The sequence below is a fragment of the Paramormyrops kingsleyae genome, chromosome 3 (genome assembly GCF_048594095.1).
Source record: "Paramormyrops kingsleyae isolate MSU_618 chromosome 3, PKINGS_0.4, whole genome shotgun sequence".
In the NCBI taxonomy this organism is placed as follows: domain Eukaryota; kingdom Metazoa; phylum Chordata; class Actinopteri; order Osteoglossiformes; family Mormyridae; genus Paramormyrops; species Paramormyrops kingsleyae.
The window spans coordinates 4,948,843-4,969,197 of record NC_132799.1 but is presented as its reverse complement, the minus strand read 5'-3'; the positions used below and the strand labels follow the sequence as shown (position 1 = coordinate 4,969,197).

The window sequence follows — 20,355 nt, the reverse complement described above, 5'->3', positions numbered from 1 at the left end:
CCCCCCCCCCCTGTGTGTCTCTCAATTCCCCCCCCCATGTGTGTGTCTCTCCATTCCCCCCCGTGTGTGTGTCTCTCCATTCCCCCCCCGTGTGTGTGTCTCTCAATTCCCCCCCCCCCCCATGTGTGTGTCTCTCAATTCACAGATCATTCCCCCCCCATCTGTGTGTCTAATTGGTGGATTCCCACCTCAGCCACTATGTGATGAGTGTATGGGGTTTAGGATGGTTGTTGCAGTCACAGACCTCCCATGCTTTAGTCTGCTGCCCTTAATTTCATACAAAATCATTTATTTATACTTCATATACATGCCCTGCTTGATACATGACTGTACAAGTTGGGACTCAAGCCAGTTTCCTTTTACATGAACCCTTCTGATTGCAATGCTGCCATACAAAGTACTCAAACCTACACTGACAGTAGAACCACATAGTATCTGAACCATCTCCTTTCTCAGAAAGACACTTAAACCCTAATTGGGCAGGATAAGAAATGCATGTAACATCCCCAAATTACCAAAGATAGCACAGATACTAACCCCATCCAGATTTAGTCTCTTAGCACATCTATAAAGCAACTGACTACAGCATTTTTGGCTGACCAATCCCATAACATAGTAATGAAACGGAAACACGGAACTTTCTTCCCAGCCGCCCAGCACCTTAGACATTGGTGTAGAGTCGGCCCTCGGTGTCCGTGGGGGATTGGCCCCAGGACCCCCGGCAGGTACCAAAATCCACAAACCGCTTAGGTAAAATGCCATAGTATTTGCATATAACCTACACACATCCTCCCACACACTTTAAATCATCTCCACATTATAACTATTTATGTGTAAATTATAAGTAAAGTATCTAGAGAATGACAAACTCTGTACATGTTCAGAACAGTAGAGCAGAGCATGCCTCCACATCACTGAATTTGTGTAGGTTCAGCAGGGTGCTCAGAGCAGGGAAAAATCAAAATTTTTGCTTTTTGGAACAATGTGGATATTTTATATATATATATATATATATTTTTTTTATCCGTTAGTTGAACCTGTGGATACGGAGGGCCGACTGTATTATTCAGTAGTTCTGTACTGCTCTGCAGCTATTGCAAACCTTGCATAGAAGAGGCTCTAGGTGATGGTAGAGATGAAGTCCAGTACCACATTCGAGCTCCGTTTTTAGCAGATAAATGGCGTTTCCACCTTACAAAAATAGGGGTGTACCTTTATACACACACACAACCTTTTTACCAACCGACGATTCAGACTGAACTATTACCAAAAGTAGTCTGTATTCACTAAAATACAGAAGGTAATTCGCTCCTGAATTTTTACTGTGGAGGGCTGTAATCATTACAGACATGCCAGATTTGAACTAGATTAAAATTACGAACCTCGCTGGTAATCGTTCCAATTACATTACGTCCCCATGTTAGACGAATCCCATCGCAATAGGGCTGTACAGATGAAAAGGCTACTCACAACATACCAAGCATCTCCATCAGTATTCTACATTATCAAGTGAGGAAAGGATTGCTGAAAATAAAGACACTTTGGTTACATGGGGCCCGGCTGCTAGCTGGCCTTCAGCTTGCCCTGTTGCAGACCCTGCTCAGTCAGGCTGGCTTTGAGGGAGTTGGCCACAGTCTGCCTAATGTTATCCTCCATAAAGTGATCGCTCAGGGGCTTCAATACCTGAAGGGTGACAACGGGACAAAAAGCACATGGAGGCGACGATGAGAAAAACCAAAAGATGAGGACAAGAACAGGGCAGGTCAATGCTATGCAGACAACGCTGCACACGGCGTTCCACCATACAAGAGGCATAATACTTTTAGAATGGTGCCAACCTGTGGTCTAAATGTTGTGAATCAGGTAGACAATTATTCCCCCCCCAGCAGTCACACACTGACAATCCTAAAAAAAAAAAAAAATCCTTAACTACAGAAAGAGCAACAACTATTTCTTCTTCTTGTAATTGTTGTTGGAGGGCAGTCTCCTCCTCTGTGCTGCCACAATAGGGCGCCAAACCATTCGACTTCCTGCCGACTCTAGTACTTTGGATAACACCTGAAACGGGAGTGGCACCAGTTAGCACGGCATTAGCAAGATTTAAGGCAGGGAAGAATAAAGCAGGAAAGCCACAAGCTGTGCATCTCCTCTCACCTTTCTTGGAGCCCTCTGAGGCAGAAAGAAAAGACAGATTATGAGAAGCACACAAGAACTGTTAGTCAGTTGGTTTATGAAAGGGAACTGAAAACAGGCAGTCATTAATTTTTTTCCTGACATCCTCCACTTGTCACCTACGACGGCATCGGATCAAGACATACATGGTGAATGTGTGGGGTGACAAGCTGACACCTACCTGCTCCCATAAGGTTTCGGCCACCTGGTCAATGACGGTGCCGAGATCCCGGAACTCCCCCGAGTACTTCACATAGGCCCAGGTACAGAGCGACATCAGCGCCAGCCCCATAATCAGATTGCTCAGGCCAGCTATAGAGTTCAGGCCGATGAAACCAGTCACTGCCGAGATGATGTACATGGCGAACATGACGGCGAAGAGCGTGGCAGGCGTGCGCGCGGCGTAGAAGATGTTTTTGCCGTCGTTGTGCTTGACGAAGCTGACGTAGGCCTCCTCCAGCTCGCCCTCCAGCTGCTCCCGGTATCGCCGGCAGAACTCCTCCCCGCCCATCTTCTTCACGGCACAGAACTGCTGCACAGAGCGCAGCTTCACCTCTCCATGATTGCGCTCCAGGTCAGTGGGAGCGATGTACGGCTTGTCTCCCCCACAGAGCTGAGGAGGCACGTGACGGCCATCAGGCTCACGCACGCTACTGGAGACATTACAGGCAAGCAGAGGCGCTTCGCTTACCTGCTCCATGCTCTTGTTGTACAGGTCTTTCGCTCCAGCGACAGCAGCCAGGTTGTTTGCTTCGGCGGTCGCCTGTATGGACAGGTCAGCGTGCAAATGGGCTGAGGACAAGCTTTCATATAAGGCCATAAAAACAGCTTCAAACTCAGCTGGACCTATAACACGACCCACTATCATCCCAAGCTATCAACTCATCAACAACACAATGAGCTGCCATCATCCCCGGCAGTCATCATGTTACAGTCCATAACATGTGCATATCAATGACGACGACTGCCTAAGTGCAGAACATCTTCACTCGTCGGTATCAAAGTTCACTAGCCCAGTTCTGACCCAGAACGTAGAGCACAATGTAGCTGTCGCATCTGGCATCGCGCAACCATTTAACATGATGCAGCACACATCAGCATTCAAAACAACCATCACACACAGCAGGGCCACGTTACATCAAGGGCAACAAAGGCTGAAGACAGGAGGCTGACAACCTGCAGATGCTCATCACTGATAACTCTGGGGATGGCAGGAACACATGCATCCTTCAACACCTAGATACATCACTGTTCACATACCTGCAGCATGGATTTGGGGTGAGGTAGCTCTTCACCCTGGTATATTTTTATATATGCCTGAAACACACCAAAAAGCCTATTAGGCACTTTTCAACACATGTGGCTCAGATCATATTGCAATATTTATACTTTTTTCAAGAGACTCCTACTTTAAAGTACTCCACAAGGTCTCTACACGTCAGCTTGGATCCACCGATTTCCTTCACGACCAAGTTCTCTGGGGAGAGCACTAATGGTACGAGTTTCTCCAGTTCCGTCTTGAAATCATCATCGATATCTGCAAGACAAAAAGACCTTGAAGCATCCATGATATTCAAGTCTGGTCAAAACCTGCGCCACATACTTGCTTTCATTTCCACAAATAACACCCCTCTCTCAAGAAGGCCCTAAGCACCTGACAGTAATATTTTACACACCTTTCAGTCTGCCATCAAAGTGGGGATTTGTGGCGACCTTCAAGCCAGGGTGTGGAAGCAAGAAGCAACTTATGTTTGAGAAACAAGAGTGGATGTGCTTCCTGACATTCTGTAGCTCCTCATGTTGGTTTTGCTTAACCTGGCACATGAAAAAAATTCCATCAAATGTCACAGACACCTGCTTCTTCAGGTCGATATGTACGAACCCAATAAACACTTCCAAAGCCCATAGGATTCTGTGGCTGTTCGGTTTCACTTGATAAGGATATATCTGACCAAGGCTAAGATTTAGCAGGAAACTACATGCACAACAGTATTCCTCCTGCAGCCACACTTACAAGCAGCCCACTCCCACTAAAACCATGAACTGTTACCCAGACACATGGACCTATCAGAACTCATTATTCATCCTTCTGTTACTGTTGTCATGGGTCCGTGTCCAAACTCAGACACCAATTAGTGCAGGCCCTGGAAATGCCAGCCAAAGGGAGCCTTTTCAAGCTGCTTGTCTCTTGCATCTGCCTCAGAGGGACCTTTCCCTGCTCCGATCAGACAGCTTCTCGGCCTGCTCTGCAGCTGCCCTCGGAGGGACCTTTCCCTGCTCCGATCGGAGCTGCCCTCGGAGTGCCTGCTCACCTGCAAACGCTTTTCCAGGAACTTCCTTCCCCCCTCTAAACCGTAGGGGTGCTCATAGGGGTAACTCCAATCGCGTATGAGGAACATGAGGGTCTGAGGAGTGGAGAACAAGCACTTCAGATGGATTTTTATTCAACCACAACAGAGTACAATATGTCCCGTGCAGCATCTCCAAATTCAGAGGGTGTCAGTGCAGCATGTTACATGACATTCATATCCTACTGAAGCTGGAATTAACAAAGGTGAGTTAGCAACTGTCTGGAAAATTACTATAGGACCACCAGGTTATTAGTACACAAATTCAGGTCAAGCAAAAGGCACTAATTAATGCTGTTATTCTGTTTACCTCGGAGGTTAGAACTGGTAATATCTCTCACTCACACTCACACTCACACTCACACTCACACTCACACTCACACACACACACACACTCACACACACACACACACACACACACACACACACACACACACACACACTCCAACTAAGCATGTAATCCAGTCCTAGCCCGATTAATTGATAGCAATATCAGTTCAATGTGGTGTTTTGAGCATAAAACTCCATAGTAACATGTCCACAGCAATCTTGAATTCTGAGCTCGGGGTTGTGTCGATTCCTCAGAGTTCACGAGTCAGAATTCCGACTTCAGGAGGGCGTTCCAGTCGAGATTCCCGACCAGGAACTTAGAATTTGAGTTACAAGTTCAAATGGAACGCAGCATTAGAAACACAGCAAGAGACACACCTGGAAGGGCTTCTGGTAGATCTCCTGCATGGCAAGGCGTCCATACTCGGTGAAGAGCTTTGAGAGGAAAGGACAACAGTGAGCGATGTCAGAAGACAAACGGTCGCGGGCCTGCCGGTTGGCACTCACTCCCCATACTGCGGAGATGCTACTCCTCCATATCACTCACTACCTACATGACCAGATGATCAGTTTCCCTCAAAATGTTAGAAAAACACAAACATCAGCAGACACGACTGACATCATGCATTTCAAAGGCATTTCTAAACTTATCCAACTAGCACCCTTATGTAATTATAAGAACACTGTGTTCCCCATTAAGTGGTTACATTAAGTGGTGGTATAGATCTATACATTTCTAGTGTACTGCCTGAGCAGTTTCTCACTTGAATATTTCATAATTATACACTGTACATTCCCTCGATCTCAGCATTAAGTTCACATACAAACCACTAGATCTACCTTTCAAGTGTAGATGATTTCTGAACTATTAATGAGAAGATGCATTTTTAACATCAGACTCTGCACACCTGAAGATGCTGAAGGTCATCTTCTTGAACATTTTGGGATAAATTGTATACCTGAAAAACATTCAGCTCGCATTTAGGTCCCATATTAACATTCATATGCAGAAACAAGTACTATTCAGAGCACAAGGGTGAGAGGATTAAAGAATCTGTAGTCGGGCAATTCTACAGCAGCAGTAATTGTGACCAAGATGTCATGCATTTGGTGAAGGGTGCAACCCATTATGCAGTATAATTTAATAGCTGAGATACCACCCGTCCTCTGCTGTTGTATTTCAAGCAAAGCAAATGAGTTCTTTTCGAACTGTGGCTAGATTTTCCTCTGTTTTAAGACAGACTGGCTTGTTATATGGTAACCGATTATAATCAAACTGCGTAGGTCATCATGCATTTACACTTACAGCTGATGCTTTAACAAATACAGCAAACTGCAGGCAGGCAGTCTGGGAAACCACCCAGCCAAGGATGAATAAAATGCCACTTTATCCAAGAGGAGCTCAGTTACCAGAGCGCACAAGGCAACCCTGATTCACTCTCTAAACTGACCTGTATGGAGCTCGTCATGGTGCTCAGGGCAAACACTGTGGCACAGTCCTTGATGGTGGACTGGCTATCAAAAGCTCCCTGGGTGTCCACAAGAAGAACCGCCACCTGTTGGGCAGTAACAGTGCAATATTGAGGATCCTACTTGTGACACTATAAAACCCAGAGGTGGAAATTTCAGGTCCTGAACGTACAAATCCAGACCAAGATTTTGTTTCAACCAACCAGTTGAGTACTCTGTGACTGTGACTCTTTATGCTCAACTGGTTGGTTGAAAGTAAATCATGGTCTGGATTTGTACTCCCAGTGAGGAGGCGGGCTCACCTTGCTCCCATCAGGCCTGTCCACCACAAACACCTCACTCCAGAGCTGGATCCCCGTCGTCTCCCGCTCACAGCCGCCCCTCCAAGTGAAGCCAGTCAGGGGGACTTCTTCACCCCCAAGCCAGAAGCTGGATGACTGGTGAAGAAACATGGTGTGAGGGCAGCACAAGAGAGAAAGGAATGTTTTGCTTAACACCAGACAGGACCATTTGCCAGAATCACCACTAGAGGGCAGTGGTCTGACATTTCCCCCTCAAAGATCAGCAGTCCCAGCACAGGCTTCTGACAACAGCTTCAATCAACCAGACAATTTGCTGGAATTAAAGATAAGCCACATTGTACGGTGTGATAAGAGGTTTCACTGCAAGGTGCACAATGATGAAATTAAATCGATGCCTCCATACCAAGCTGCCTCATCTACACTTTCCAAGCCAGCAGTGAGCAACCTTACCCACAGAGGCCTGCATCGTCTGCGGCTTTTTAATGTTCCAGCGCTCGATTGATTGAAAGTCATTATTCGCACTGGAAATATCACCTTGCCTTGTGATAAAAAGCTGGCTCGCTGGCTCTATCCAAATGACACTGAAAATCCACAAACACCTAAGCCCAGGTATGGCTGTAATTTGCCATCCTGTGGCACTAACAGTGGCCACTTCAGGAACTCCTCAGAGTTTCAGAATGCAAGACTTGTTCTTAGGGCAGTGAATTAACACATGGTGCACTCTGAGCCAGGTGCAGACTGGTTGTTCCTCATGCCACCTGCATTGCCACAGGTCCCATGTGAATGCAATGCTGCGCACGCCAACTTGACTTCAGGAATGGCTTTGTCTGCGCCAACAGCCAGAGCGTGACCGGCAGAAACAAAAACAAGGCCAACAGCCTATGCCCTGCAATGCTCGAGTCAATTAATACTTCTATTCTCATAGCCTTATTGGAAAACAGGCTCATTATTACCATGCTAAACTCCACGTCAAATGAGATGCTTATACTCAAAGACCCAACAGCAGACAGCAGAATCCACCAGTCAGACAGTATTTACTGGGTCAGGACATGCAGACCCAAGGAGTAAGAGCTGGGCACGCAGAGAATCACTCCCTGACTGGAACCTTGTGTCTCATCCACCCGCAACAGGGGCTCAGAGTATGGCCAGGTGTCCAGATCCTGCTAAATTCAAAGCTAACAAACTGACAACCAGTAAGTCACACACAAGCAACACTGTTACAAACTCACACAAAACATTTCACAATCCAGTTCAGTGTGACACGGCCAGATGCTTCAAAGGCCACAGGAGCAGAAGCTCAACTCCAGCCTGAAGATGAGATAAGGATAGCGGTCCAGCAGGTTCCGTGAAGCAAGCCCACCAGTCACAAGTTTCTCGCACACAATCCGCCGATGCCTCCCCATCAGCCGTCACCATCAACTCGCACGCATCTCCCTCAGATGGAAATTACCAAAGAAACCCAATCAAAAGGTATTCAGGGGAGTCAAACCTCTTAATGAGTTACGCAAAATGACCGCATCATAATGTCATTCAAGCTCAGAAGGACGAGGTGAGATAGAGGGTGTAGGGAAAGGACTACATTGTACTTTGACTTTGTTAAAAAGAGCATGAACAAACCCTTTATAAATGGGGCACAGAAGAAGAGGATGGAAACAATTGCTTTGTTCTAAAATGCGGGAGAACTAGCCCAGCCTGTCCTCCCAGGAGTAACACCTACATTAATACAGTTGTCACTGGGCACCAGAATCCCCTCCCAAAACACCAACCTCACCTGGTTGTACATGTAGCGCAGCATGAAGTCCAGCAGGAAGGACTTGCCCTTACGGAAGGCCCCCGCAACAGACACCACCACCACGTGGAGGTCACGCACATGCTCTTGAAGCAAAACGCGCTCCAGGGCTGCCTCGTCCAGCTCGAACCGGTGGCTGTCCTCGTGGGCCAGCACCACCTGCACAGGTCCAGCCACCATTGCTTCCTCCTCCTCAGCACCATTCAGGAACAGCTCCTCTTCTTCCTCATCATCATCTTCCTCCTGCTCCTCATCTTGCCAGGGTAGTGCTACATCTTCCACTCCGTACTGACCTGAGAATGGGAAGACCCATCCATAGAGCTCATCAATAAAAGGACTCGTATCTGCAGCAACTTGTGTTTAGGTCCATGTGGTGGAGAAACAACTAACCCATTAGAACAGGAATGAAGGCCAATTCCTTATCGGAGCACACATAAAAGCAGTCCTAAGTTCAAGGGTTTGTTTCCTTGTGATGCTTTCCCACTGGCATCCAGGAACAGACCCGTCCCCTGGCCGTACCGCCAAGAAAGACTCGTTGCAGTGCAGTTTCAGCTTGCTTTAGTTTTCCACTGCAGCAGAGTTGGCACGGTAAAGGTGTTGCCGGGTTTGGAGAGCGACAGTGACGTAAATCCAAGGACGCGCTTATTTCCCGTTCACACGGTGTACAATCTGTACATCATGATTTACTATGTCCAATTATTATTATTATTATTATATTTTTTTTTTTTTTTTTTTTTTTTACAGCATCCTAATTTCCACTAGCACGTCTGACAATCACCGTGTTATGCAAGTGTCAAACACTAGCAGAATTAGCATTAAGTACATTTGCATTAGGAATCCATTCCATTCAGCTGTTCTATAGTACTTTGTCAAGCAGGAGGTTGGAAATTTTCAAGTTCCAAGTTATCAGAAATGCATCAATACATTGTGATGTGCCGTACTACTAATACGTAGAATATACACTTCTTCGTTCAGAAAATCCACATGCAGAACATGGAGATGAATATCTCCATGCATTTCAAATGATGGTAACGCAACCTGCTCAGTTTGGTCACGCTGTCGGCCCTGCTAGTAAGGAGGGCTATGTCAGTGCAGTTACGGCTCGGGTACAGCTTGCATTCTTCGCAATGGAAAACAGCCAGTTCATAGTATGGCTCAGATACGACTCGGTTATGGGTAGCAGTGGAAAGATAACATTAGTCTCTACAGCAGGTCTATCAGCTCAACCAGTGCAAGTGACCGGGGACCAACCCCATCAACATTTTTTGCTAGGGAACCATTTTAAACTGCCTTATGTAGTACATAGGGAAAACATAGAGAGATTTCTCTCTAAGTCAGTAATACAGCCACAGAACCAACTCCATGACCTGATCGATTTCCCGTGGGAGGCTGGTTATATAACATCTGAGTTAGGGAGTGTGGGAGAGGTCTGATCATGCACTTTTTAAAATACAGCCATTATGGAAAATCGGCCACAGGCCTCAGGGTAGAAAGGGTCTTATTAGACCTGGACACCAGCAAAATGCAGGCCAAGCAAATTTACATACATGGACACCAGGCACATGTTCTCAGCCCCGGCTGCATTTACGAAGCATCCTATCAACATGCCTGAATAAAATCACATCACTAAACAAGCCACTTAATGAAGGAAAAAAAATGTGTGAGGCAACATTGTTATTACGATGCAAAAAGTAATAACCCAGTAAAAGAAACCATCAAACACCAAAACTTAGACAACGTGCAAATGCATTCTAATGCATGCAATTCAAAGACGTCACCTATAAATCTCATAACGCACAGATCATTGACCATTTCTTCACATACATCATTCCACATTATATTCAAAGCCTTGACTTCTGTACATTCACTGATAATATTTATCATGAGCTGGAACACCCCTGATCCTTCATGCTGTATCAGCAAGCTAGAGAAAAACTCAACTCATTACAGGACAGTAGAAAACTGTAAGTGGCTGCCCCTTCGAGTTAGGCCAAAAAAGATATTCGGGGGGGGGGGGCCTCCCCTTGGCTAGCAGTACTGTGGATAATGGAAGGACAGAGGGTCACGTCATAACTATGAATCGTCTCAACAAGCCCACCCCACCCCCATCTCCTCTAAGCCAAGGACGGTATATTCCAGGAACACACAGAGCCCTCTCCAGTTACAGAGGAGGCCAGCTCTGCCGGCCTTATGAACACGTGTGGGAAGGCGATGCGAAAATAGACGCGCTCCAGTTTGTGCAGGACCCCTGAGGACTGCGAGGCCCTCAAGGAAGAGATTATTAAAACCACACTCTGCCCCATATTGAGCACTTGACTCTCCATTTAAACGGGTAGGTTAAAAATACACCTTGGTGAAACTGATCCAGGGCCAACGCCGAATTAAAGAAATAGGACCGGTTATGACACACACACACACACACACACACACACACACACACACACACACACACACACACACACACACACACACACACACACACACACACACACACACACACACACACACACACACACACCAGGCTTAGGGTTCTAATCCCACTAAAGGAGAACGACATAAAATGGACATAACATTCATAAATAGAAACACTGGCCACAGATAGGTCACATTAAGCTTGTGGAAATCCGGCCGCCATCCTGAATGACGGAAAACCATCAGCAGCCCAAAGTACCCACAGAGAGAAGCCTGCTGCTGCAGTGAAAGTCATATTGCAACACAGCAAGTGGCTGTAACTCAAATCAACAACCTGTTCACTGGATAACAAAGCATTTAAGAATAAATGCTGTTTAAGAATAGAAACACAAACATGTATTAGACCCACTTTTAGGTTTAATGTCGTAATCGCTGATTGTTTAATATGCTTGGCGATTTAGAATTTGACCATGAATCACAATTTTAATATCAAACCTCAAGATCCGTTACAGAGTAACCACTAACTTAATCGTTGTAAATTGAGATGTCCCTGTCTTGGAAACTCCCTACAACATCCATCTGTATAAATGCAATATGGTTTACTTGCTTAAGTAATAATTAACACAGAGAAGGAAGGAGAAAAAAAAAAAAAAAAAAAAAAAAAAAAAAAAAAACTTTGCTTAGGGTACTGAAATGATGATATGCTAAGGAACTGATTAATGGGTAAAAATTGTTTAGCCCAACCAAAAACAAACTACTTGTCCCAGATATCAGAAGAACAATGGAAAAAGCTTGACAGAATACAAAGTAACTATTTGAAATTAATTTGATTGGCATTTCTATTTACAGAGGTTTCTCACAAGGAAACAGGTTGCATAAATCAAGGAAATTCTGCGCTACAAAGAGAAATGTGAAGATACACATCGTTCCTTCTCCCAAATACTTCACAGCCAGCAGAACAACCCAACAAGACACTAACAAGAGACCTCCACCCTCCTTTATGTGAAGCACAGGGAACACTGTAGACTTAGCAATGGCTTTGGATTTACTGCACAGAAAAAAGTACAAAATAAAATTTTAAAAAAATCAATGTTTCCACCAGCTGTGGGATTTCAACCAAGACCACGGAGATTCTCCCAACCACAGAGCTGCAGATACAAGTACTGATAAAAGGGTTCGGTATTCAGTGAGGGGAAAGAGAAACTTAGTCCAGATTAAATCTTCGGTGACAGCCAATTGAGACAATCATGAGAATGGAGGCAGAAAAACATTGTTTACAAAGCATAATATGCCAAAATACAAAGTGTAATTTGTACATAATTTTGAGGAGGACAAACAACTGAAAACCAAAACCTAGTTTTACTTTGTCAAGGGTCCTCTTACCCTTACAGTACTATACAGCATACAAGATGGGGGTGGGCAGGTTTAGAATCTCATTTCCAAGTCACCTGATATTTGGCCTCATGACACTCTCTGTCTAGCAGGTTAACACATGCCAATTACATGAGAACAAAATGACCCTCATTCCAGTATGACAGATGGTAAATGGCGGCACAGAATCAGCAGTGAAGATTGTCAGGCATTCACTAATGTTCCTATAGTGGAATTTCACTTTCCCAAATGTCTTGGAAGGAACACAATTTCGTTTCCTCATGAATACTGCCTTCTCATGCATTTCACACAAGCCTATTCTGATCAGCAACAGTAGAATGTCAGCCCTCAATGTGCCCAATAGGCACAGCTGCTGGCACACTCACAAGAGAGCAACTGGCTCTGTGCCTGAACTTGGGGCCGACCATCGTGACCGAATAGTGAGCAACCTGGGGAGTCGATTCATGACGGCAGCACAAAGTCCACAGCATGATCATGAACTCCCGTGGGGGCAGGGGTACAATAAACTGCAACGTCCAATGGGAAAGCCACTGAAATTCCATGTTATTCTACTTCACATGTGTTCCACCGTGGAACACATGTGAAGTAGAATAACAATTTGCATGATTATTACTAAATGGTGGAACTTCCACCATTTAGTAATAATCATGCAAAATTTACATACTAAACTTTACATAGTTTTACACTCTTGCGTTTACGCTCTTGCCTGAGAGCATGTGCTCACCACGACACGCCATTATGCCAAGAAAGGACAACACATCACACAAAACACATTACAGTTAAAAGGGCCCAAAAGTCAAGCGAAATGAGACCTACGTTACATTCACTGTCATGCTTCAAGGCCTCAGATATGCCATCAGTGTTCACCACTCTGCTTAATGCAGTTAGGGCACAAAGCAGGCTGCACAAGTTTGCAATTACCTATGCAATCATGAAACTGAACAGAATTAAACAAACGATTTATTTATAACCATTCGTCTTCCATAATAACCACAAATCACCCAAAATTTATTAATAAAAAGGTAGCAGGCTGAGAAAATTCTTTGGGTCCATGTCAAGTGCACACATACTAAAGTCAAGCCCAGGATAGAACACTGAGAGGTTCCCCAGTTTGTTTCCGATTACACAGGAGGCAGAAGGCAGCTTGGCATGCTTGCTGCCAGGTGCATGGTAATCCAACAGAAGGCTTGAGAAGATGACGCCATGCCACTGCCCCCGGCTGTGCCGCAAGGAGCAGGCGACTCCTCTCCCCTGCCTGTAGGCCAGCCCTACAAACCCACGGTCTCCAGTCTCTCTACAGGACGGCAAAGCCCTTGAATCATAAAAAAAAAAAAAAAAAAAGTCACAAAATATTTACAAACACTGAGCCGCATCAAACCACAAAGACCTCAGTGGACAATATAACTCCGGTCCTGGAGAGCTACTAACCAGTAGGTTTTCTATTCTACCTGGCTTCTGATGAGCCACACCTGCTCCTGGTATTTACCTGAGAACTAGTGTGGCTCATCAGAAGCCAGGTAGGATAGAAAACCTACTGGTTAGTAGCTCTCCAGTACCAGAGTTGGAGACCCCTGGCATAAGCTATGAAGGCTGGGATAAACCCAAGACAAGATGACAATCATTCACAGCTACATATAGGTACAAATATAAATATCTCATTGAAGTATAACACTCCCTACATGGTTGACAATTAATTTATCTTCAAAGGACAAACTAAAAAAAGGAATGAAGTTTAGCTACTTATTTATTGGTTATAAACTCTGGACAATTCTTCACTCCAAGAGCATTAGTACATCTTCACCCTGAATCCTTTACAACATTTCATTGTCACCCAGATACCAAAACACAGGCTGCAAAGCCCCTTGAGAATCCCCACCTCCCCAGACCCCTAGGGTCATCTCTGACAGGGAGACAGTGGCAGCATTCAAAACATGTGATGTTTGCACCAAAAACGTGGCAGCTGAAGCCTCCAGGTAAACAAAACCAGCAACTTCGCAGTTATTCAGACCTTCATCTTACTTTTCCCAGTTTGATAAATGGACAGCAAACGGTCACATCTCTTTCAGTGGGAATGTGCTGCACTACACTAAGGGGGATACTTAGAACAGTGAAATAATTAGCTAGACCCAGCAAAGGAGTCAGGAAGCATTACAGTATTGGGAAAATCATGTTCAATACGTTATTTCCCCAGTGACAAAAAACAGGGAAAGCGCCTACCGAAAGTGGCCAGTGGCTCCCTAATTATACCTGTTTAGATCTCAGTACGAATCAGGGTATCCTGAAACTCGAACACCTGCAAGAACAGCAAACGGGGCCAGACACGGCGCCAGCTCCTCCTAATTACAGAACAACCATTTAAAACAACAGGCGTCAGGTGCACAGATACAAGCAGGCAATAAATCGCAACACGGCAACTAAAAAGGCGACATCAGTGGGGAAACGTGCCATTTAGAAGCATGCGTTTGTCTGAATAGCATGTATAATGCGCGAAGGAAATACAATTTTAAAGTGATGCATACAGCGTCCATTCATTTGAAAGAAATGTAAGCCCAAGCAAGTGCGGAATCACGTGACCGCAGAAAGCACGCACTCCTGTCGCCAGGCAGCCAGGGAATTACAGCAGGGGGACCGTTAAACGGCGTCTCGAGCTCAGCCGCGCGACCAAAACCCTTAATACGCGAATAGGCCGAGCAACAGTCCGCGACATGGCCGTCAAAACCCACGGGTCGCCGATTGAGAGCGACCAGGGCTCTGTGAAACTTAAGTGAGCTGTTACAGAAACGAGACAGGTTCACCTATCATTATGTCGAGAGCCGAAATATACATAACCTTACATACCAAAAAGCAGTTTCGTGAGAAGTCTGTCAATAAGAACCATATCACCCGGTTATAATGGGATTTTGAGCCCAAAAAACCGCCATGCGAAAGCATACCTTCGTCAAAAACGTCGTATTTATATTTCTGTTCCAAATGATTCCGATTCCTGAGCCCGCTCTTCTCCGCCATCTTGTTCTGTTTAAAAAACGAGCTGACGTCAGGAGCCCTTTCCTACCTTTATCAGAGCTGGACCTTCGCCTTCTGCTGGGTCCTAAAGCACTACGCAAATGGATAGTTAGCTAAGTTAAAAAGTGATAGTGTGACCTTACTGAATTATATAATCACTGTCCTGAATATTTATCATAGTGTTTATCAGTTATTTACTTAACTGCTTGGGGTCATGGAAGTACACATTAACTTGCACTTTGAAATGAAATGCAGCTCCAAATGGTGTAGTGGCATTTGAAACACCTGTTAAATATTTACAGTAAAGACTTCTTTATGGGGTGGCATGGCGGTGCAGTGGTCGGCACTGTTGCCTTACACTTGTGGGACCTGAATTCAGTCTCCACCAAGGTTCCATGTGTGTGGAGTTTGCATGTTCTTCCCATGTTATCGTGGGGTTTCCCTCTAGGTATTCTGGTTTTCCCCCACAGTCCAAAGACATGCCAAGGCTACCTGGAGATTACCAGACTGCTCATAGGAGTGAATGGAGTGTGCCCTGTGATGGATTGGTGCCCCATCCTGCCTGTAGCCTCCAGGAAAGGCTCTGTAACCCCCACAACCCTGAATAGGATAAGTGGTTTCAGAAAATGGATGTGCTTCCTTATGGCCACAAACAATTTACTGATGGGTGACCTATTCCCTCTTTCAGAGATACACCTGTTTTTCCCAGTGACTTCTATGCCTATTGTGCAGTTAAATAGTACTGTCTCCCACTGCATTTTGATAGAAGGGTTAGTATAAAAATAGTTTAAATGCAGTTAAATACAAGTACAGAAAGTATGTCAGGCTGTGACCCTATCAATCACAAGCAGCTGAAGTAGTCTCATTTGAGAAATAAGTACTCATTCTTGTTGCTCATTACCTTTCAGCTCTAAAAGCCTCACTACATGAAACTAATTTGGTTATCGAATTAAGACCATTCTGGATTTGAAAGCATATGGGGCCATGACACTATACTTCTACTGCACTTATCAGGAACGATGACATGATAACGACACACATAGTGAACTACAGAAGATAAGAAGTCTTTGACTTTTAATGTTACTGTGTGGGTATATGGGAAGGAAATCTCAGTGGGCTTGTAGAGACTGCCGGCGTTTCTTTAAAACCTTTGAGATGAAATGAAGTGACGTATCAGGCAGCATCAGTTTGGCCTTCACACACTAAGAATTGTAGGGTTCATTTCTGTCCCGGTTCTGTGTATGTGGAGATTGCATGTTCTTCCTCTCTTCCTGTATATTTTCACTCACGGTCCAGAGATGGATTGGTCTCTGTACATCATCTTCATTTTATGTGCATGCATGCCATGTGATTGATTGACATGCTGTCCATATTGTTCCCTCTGCTTGGTGGGATTGATTCTACATTGGCTATTACCCTGCATTAGATAAGTTGTTCAGGTAACATGCATGAAATTAATTATTTCAACCACCAGCGATTAATTAATGTGGCACACAGTTCAGCAAACACCTACATCTAGATACCACACACTTGCTATCACTCTGTCCCTTTTCTGGTCGTTCTATTCCATTTCTTATCATAAGCATCTAGCCAGCCACTGAGCTGTATCTTAATTACCATCCATATATCCTCCTGGAACAATGTACCTGATTTGGACTCCCATGAAAGGAATGATATTTTCTGTTTACAATGCAGAATGTCATGCAGACATATATAAGCTTGCTAGTGATCAGCTGAATCTTCCAAATGGGAAATCCACACAGTGCATACTGGAATTGCTTCTAGCAAAGAACTGGCACTTTGACGTGAGGAACTTGTTTGATTAACTGAAAAGTCAACAGTTCTGCCCCGGATGCATTTTGGCACCGTTGCCTGATTGATCAGCATGCTGCCCTTACCTCTGTCACACATATTTACATTTTTACTGTGGTCTTTCTTACCCAGCAATTAATTTTGAGTTGCTTTTCTTTTTTCTCATTTGACGGCTTTTGGAAAGACCCCCCCCCACCCCCAACTTCAAGTAAAAAGATTCTAGGACACTTAAATAAGTCTTTTACAGTCAACACTAAAATAACATTGTAAACTACTGTATGTGAACCATCAAATCTCACATTTTTGGTAGCAATTGTGAAAAATGAAAGAGTGCATTTGTTAATGTATGTGACAGTACAGTACAGTTTTAACCATGTGTAATAATAGATTATTTCAAAATCTATCTTGTGCACTTATCTAACAATTATGGTGCATCACCATTTGCTATTGGTTATAAATATTACTTTACTGATTAAACTGTAATGTATTAAGTCATATTTGAAAGTAAGTTGTAAACATCCATCAATCCATCCATCTTCCATTTGTTTATCAAGAAGAGGGTCAGTTCAGTTCAATTTATTTTTATATAGCACCTTTCACAACAGATTTGCCCCAAGGTGCTTTACATGGGTGTGTTGTGGTACATTACAGCATCATTAAGACTGAATAGTACAGAAACAGGCAAAAAGGAGGAGAAATAACGAAAGAAAGAAAGAAAGAAAGAAAGAAAGAAAGAAAGCCAGATGACAACAGAGGAGTGGAACCAAAAACTCCCAAATAAAGAGAAAAAAAGCTCTGGGGGGTCCAAGGTCAACTGGCTGGCCAACCCCCCCGGTCATACGAGGATGAACATCATAGGAGGATGAAAAATAACCACATTTACTTAAACTTTGTGATTTAATGTCTATACACATGTATTTCAATGGGATAAATATTCTATTGACCTATTGATCTCCCTGAAGTATTTATGGTTACATTGTCACAAAGGCGTTTCACTTGCTTTATGTCTCTGCCAATTTCCATACTCATTCATGTCTCAGCATATTTCTCCAACTTATGCTTATAATTACAGGAAGGATATTGTGTAGAATTTGCATATTATATACACTACAAAATGTCCCATCAGACTGTCTTGTGAGCTGCCAATACAAGCCAAAGACAAACCAAGCTTCCTTTTCCACATGACTTATCACAGACATAGAAATTCCTAGATATGAAGTTTGATTATAGCTCTGCTTTTCAGTCACTTTTGTCAGTAATACACTTATACATCATAATGTTGAAGGACGACATCCTACATTGAACTTGGCCCCGTTTAGATATGGGCCAATAATATAGTCTAAATAGGGATTATAATGAACCTATTAAGGCTGTGCACAATGGCTTTCTATTTTTGACCGTGATAAGAAGCATGTATTTGCAGTTATGATAAGATTGGGGAACATTGTGCTTATAAAACCCAGAAGCTTTAAAATGACATTCACATATTGTTCTTTAACATGAGAATTGCAGTCACTGTAAAATTCCACTCTCAAATAGTCAATATCACAAATGGACAGAGTATAGAAGAGAAACTACAGCTATATATTACAGCAGCAGAACAGCAATGCATTCAGACAAACTACAATTTATTTCACTGAATGCTTGGTTTCAGAACATACAATGTGGGATTCTTAATGCCTTTGGTAACGTGTCTCCAGGTGTGATCATTCTTGAAAAGTCACATGACCTTTACATAAGGGTATGTCATTATACAATTCACATGAGTGGAAGGACACAAAGGTTTGTGAAAAGCAATTGTGCCTCTTCCCACCAAACCTCACTCTGCTTATCAAACAGAAACAGCAGCAAAAGCAAAACACTCCAACATATCTGGGGCTTTTGTTTAATGAGCCCTGCTGTGCTTTACTGTAAATATCTTCCCTCTTTCTATGAGAACTATAGTTCCAAAATACTGGCATAGAATTTTCTAATATTTGGCCTTGCAGCTGTGGTTCGTTTACTCAGAAGTACTACTGATTTATTTTAAGACATCCACACTGTGTCCCAAGTGAACACACTGGCATAATAGAATTTTGTGAGCCCAAGAAGTATGCCTAAGCTGACCTGAATATGCTATGGGTTTTTCATGAGAACTACTGATTGTGTGAGTGCAAAAGGAAATCTTTCTGCACTTTTCTGGAATTTGATTATCAGGCTCCTATGAGTCCAGCTCACAGATGGCCGGTGGTGTTGAGGGTCAGTGAAAAATCTTGCATTTGGGCTTGTCTGGCGCTCTGTCAGACTTAACTAAGAGTTATACAGGGGATCTTCTGCCTTAGATCATACAACCTCGTTACTTTCACAGTTTCCTCAGGGTTCGTCTGTGTGTGAGTATGTGCCTGTATAAGGATGCTGCCCGTAAGTCCCTCAGCACTGAGGAAGCCTGCACACTCTATTTACTATTTAAAACATATTACCCAATCAAAGGCACACACCGGCATCATAATGCGCACCGACAGCTGTGCCGTCTGCCCAGCTGAGAAAATGAACCCCTTGATGTGCAGATAAAACAAAGAATTAAGACATGAATCACTGTCAGCGGCAGCTCCTGGCAAGGGCAAGATGGCCGATCTTCCAGAGCAGCATCTTCAGAGGGGGCATCGATTTGGCTAACTGCCAGCATCACCACCCCCGTCCCACCACCACAGTATGAGGTGATGCTGGGGGTGAAGTTTGCAGGCCAGCCATCTGCAGTGTAGCTTGCACAAGGCATAACAATGGCTCTGACCACCACTGATCACTGTGTAGTGTAGACTATTGCTATGTAAAATCCAGTATAGGTACTAGAATCTCCGTATTATTCGTCATGAGAACCTCATGATGATGATCTTGAGTTTTAGAGATGTACATTAAATTGTTTTGTGGACAAATTCTTAAAACTGGCTGCACTTATGTCTCATACACAGCAGTTTTAATGATGATTTAACTTTATTTCCCTCTGCAAGCCAGCTTCCCATCATAAACTCGGACCATGTCAGTCCGGCTCATTGTGCACTCTGAAGGAATGTTTCTCAAACTCCTGGTGCGTTCATTGGGAACCGACAGCTCCCACGTCCCAGAGTCTCTGAAGGCCGCATACTAACTTAGGCCAGCTACAGCCTAGGAAGAAGGTTGTCCTGCACAGTGACACAGATCTGGATTCTACTGTCCATACTGTATTCACTGTTCAGACAAACTCTACTAAACAACGTTTTGTAACAAAGGTGAAAGATTTAAATATGTGCCAGAAATATATCTGCAGGAACTGGTCTCAACTTTTTGTGCAAGGCATAAAAAAAGCCCA

The 20,355-nt window shown here is 44.0% G+C and overlaps 1 protein-coding gene and 1 long non-coding RNA gene across 7 annotated transcripts; both read right to left on the bottom strand.

Moving 5' to 3' along the window:
• Positions 1-268: 268 nt before the first annotated feature.
• On the bottom strand, positions 269-15,297 carry atl2 (atlastin GTPase 2). 6 transcript variants are annotated; one of them, XM_072709467.1, is made up of 14 exons: positions 15,149-15,297; positions 8,394-8,704; positions 6,623-6,757; positions 6,302-6,406; positions 5,759-5,809; positions 5,229-5,285; positions 4,485-4,577; positions 3,849-3,987; positions 3,582-3,709; positions 3,433-3,489; positions 2,864-2,935; positions 2,354-2,785; positions 1,839-1,905; positions 269-1,683 (listed from the first exon to the last, which is right to left on the bottom strand). In XM_072709467.1, the coding sequence occupies exons 1-13, from the start codon at positions 15,219-15,221 to the stop codon at positions 1,846-1,848; spliced, it is 1,713 nt and encodes a 570-aa protein (XP_072565568.1). In that variant the 5' UTR covers positions 15,222-15,297; the 3' UTR covers positions 269-1,683; positions 1,839-1,845. The 6 variants fall into 6 exon arrangements, with proteins under 6 accessions (XP_072565568.1, XP_072565567.1, XP_072565565.1 ...); XM_072709463.1 differs by lacking the exon at positions 269-1,683 and adding an exon at positions 2,155-2,169 and having other exon boundaries at positions 1,878-2,058; XM_072709466.1 differs by having other exon boundaries at positions 269-1,905.
• Positions 11,223-15,142, bottom strand: LOC140588162 (uncharacterized). The gene is made up of 2 exons (XR_011989451.1): positions 14,463-15,142; positions 11,223-13,527 (listed from the first exon to the last, which is right to left on the bottom strand). It is a non-coding gene; the product is annotated as an uncharacterized lncRNA (long non-coding RNA).
• Positions 15,298-20,355: the final 5,058 nt, after the last annotated feature.

Coding starts and splice junctions, on each gene's coding strand:
- atl2 (XM_072709463.1), bottom strand. CDS start 15,221: ATGGCGGAGAAGAGCGGGCTCAGGAATCGGAATCATTTGGAACAGAAA. Junction 8,705..15,148: donor ATACGACGTTTTTGACGAAG/GTATGCTTTCGC, acceptor TCCCATTCTCAG/GTCAGTACGGAGTGGAAGAT. Junction 6,407..6,622: donor ACAGGCCTGATGGGAGCAAG/GTGAGCCCGCCT, acceptor ACTGCCCAACAG/GTGGCGGTTCTTCTTGTGGA.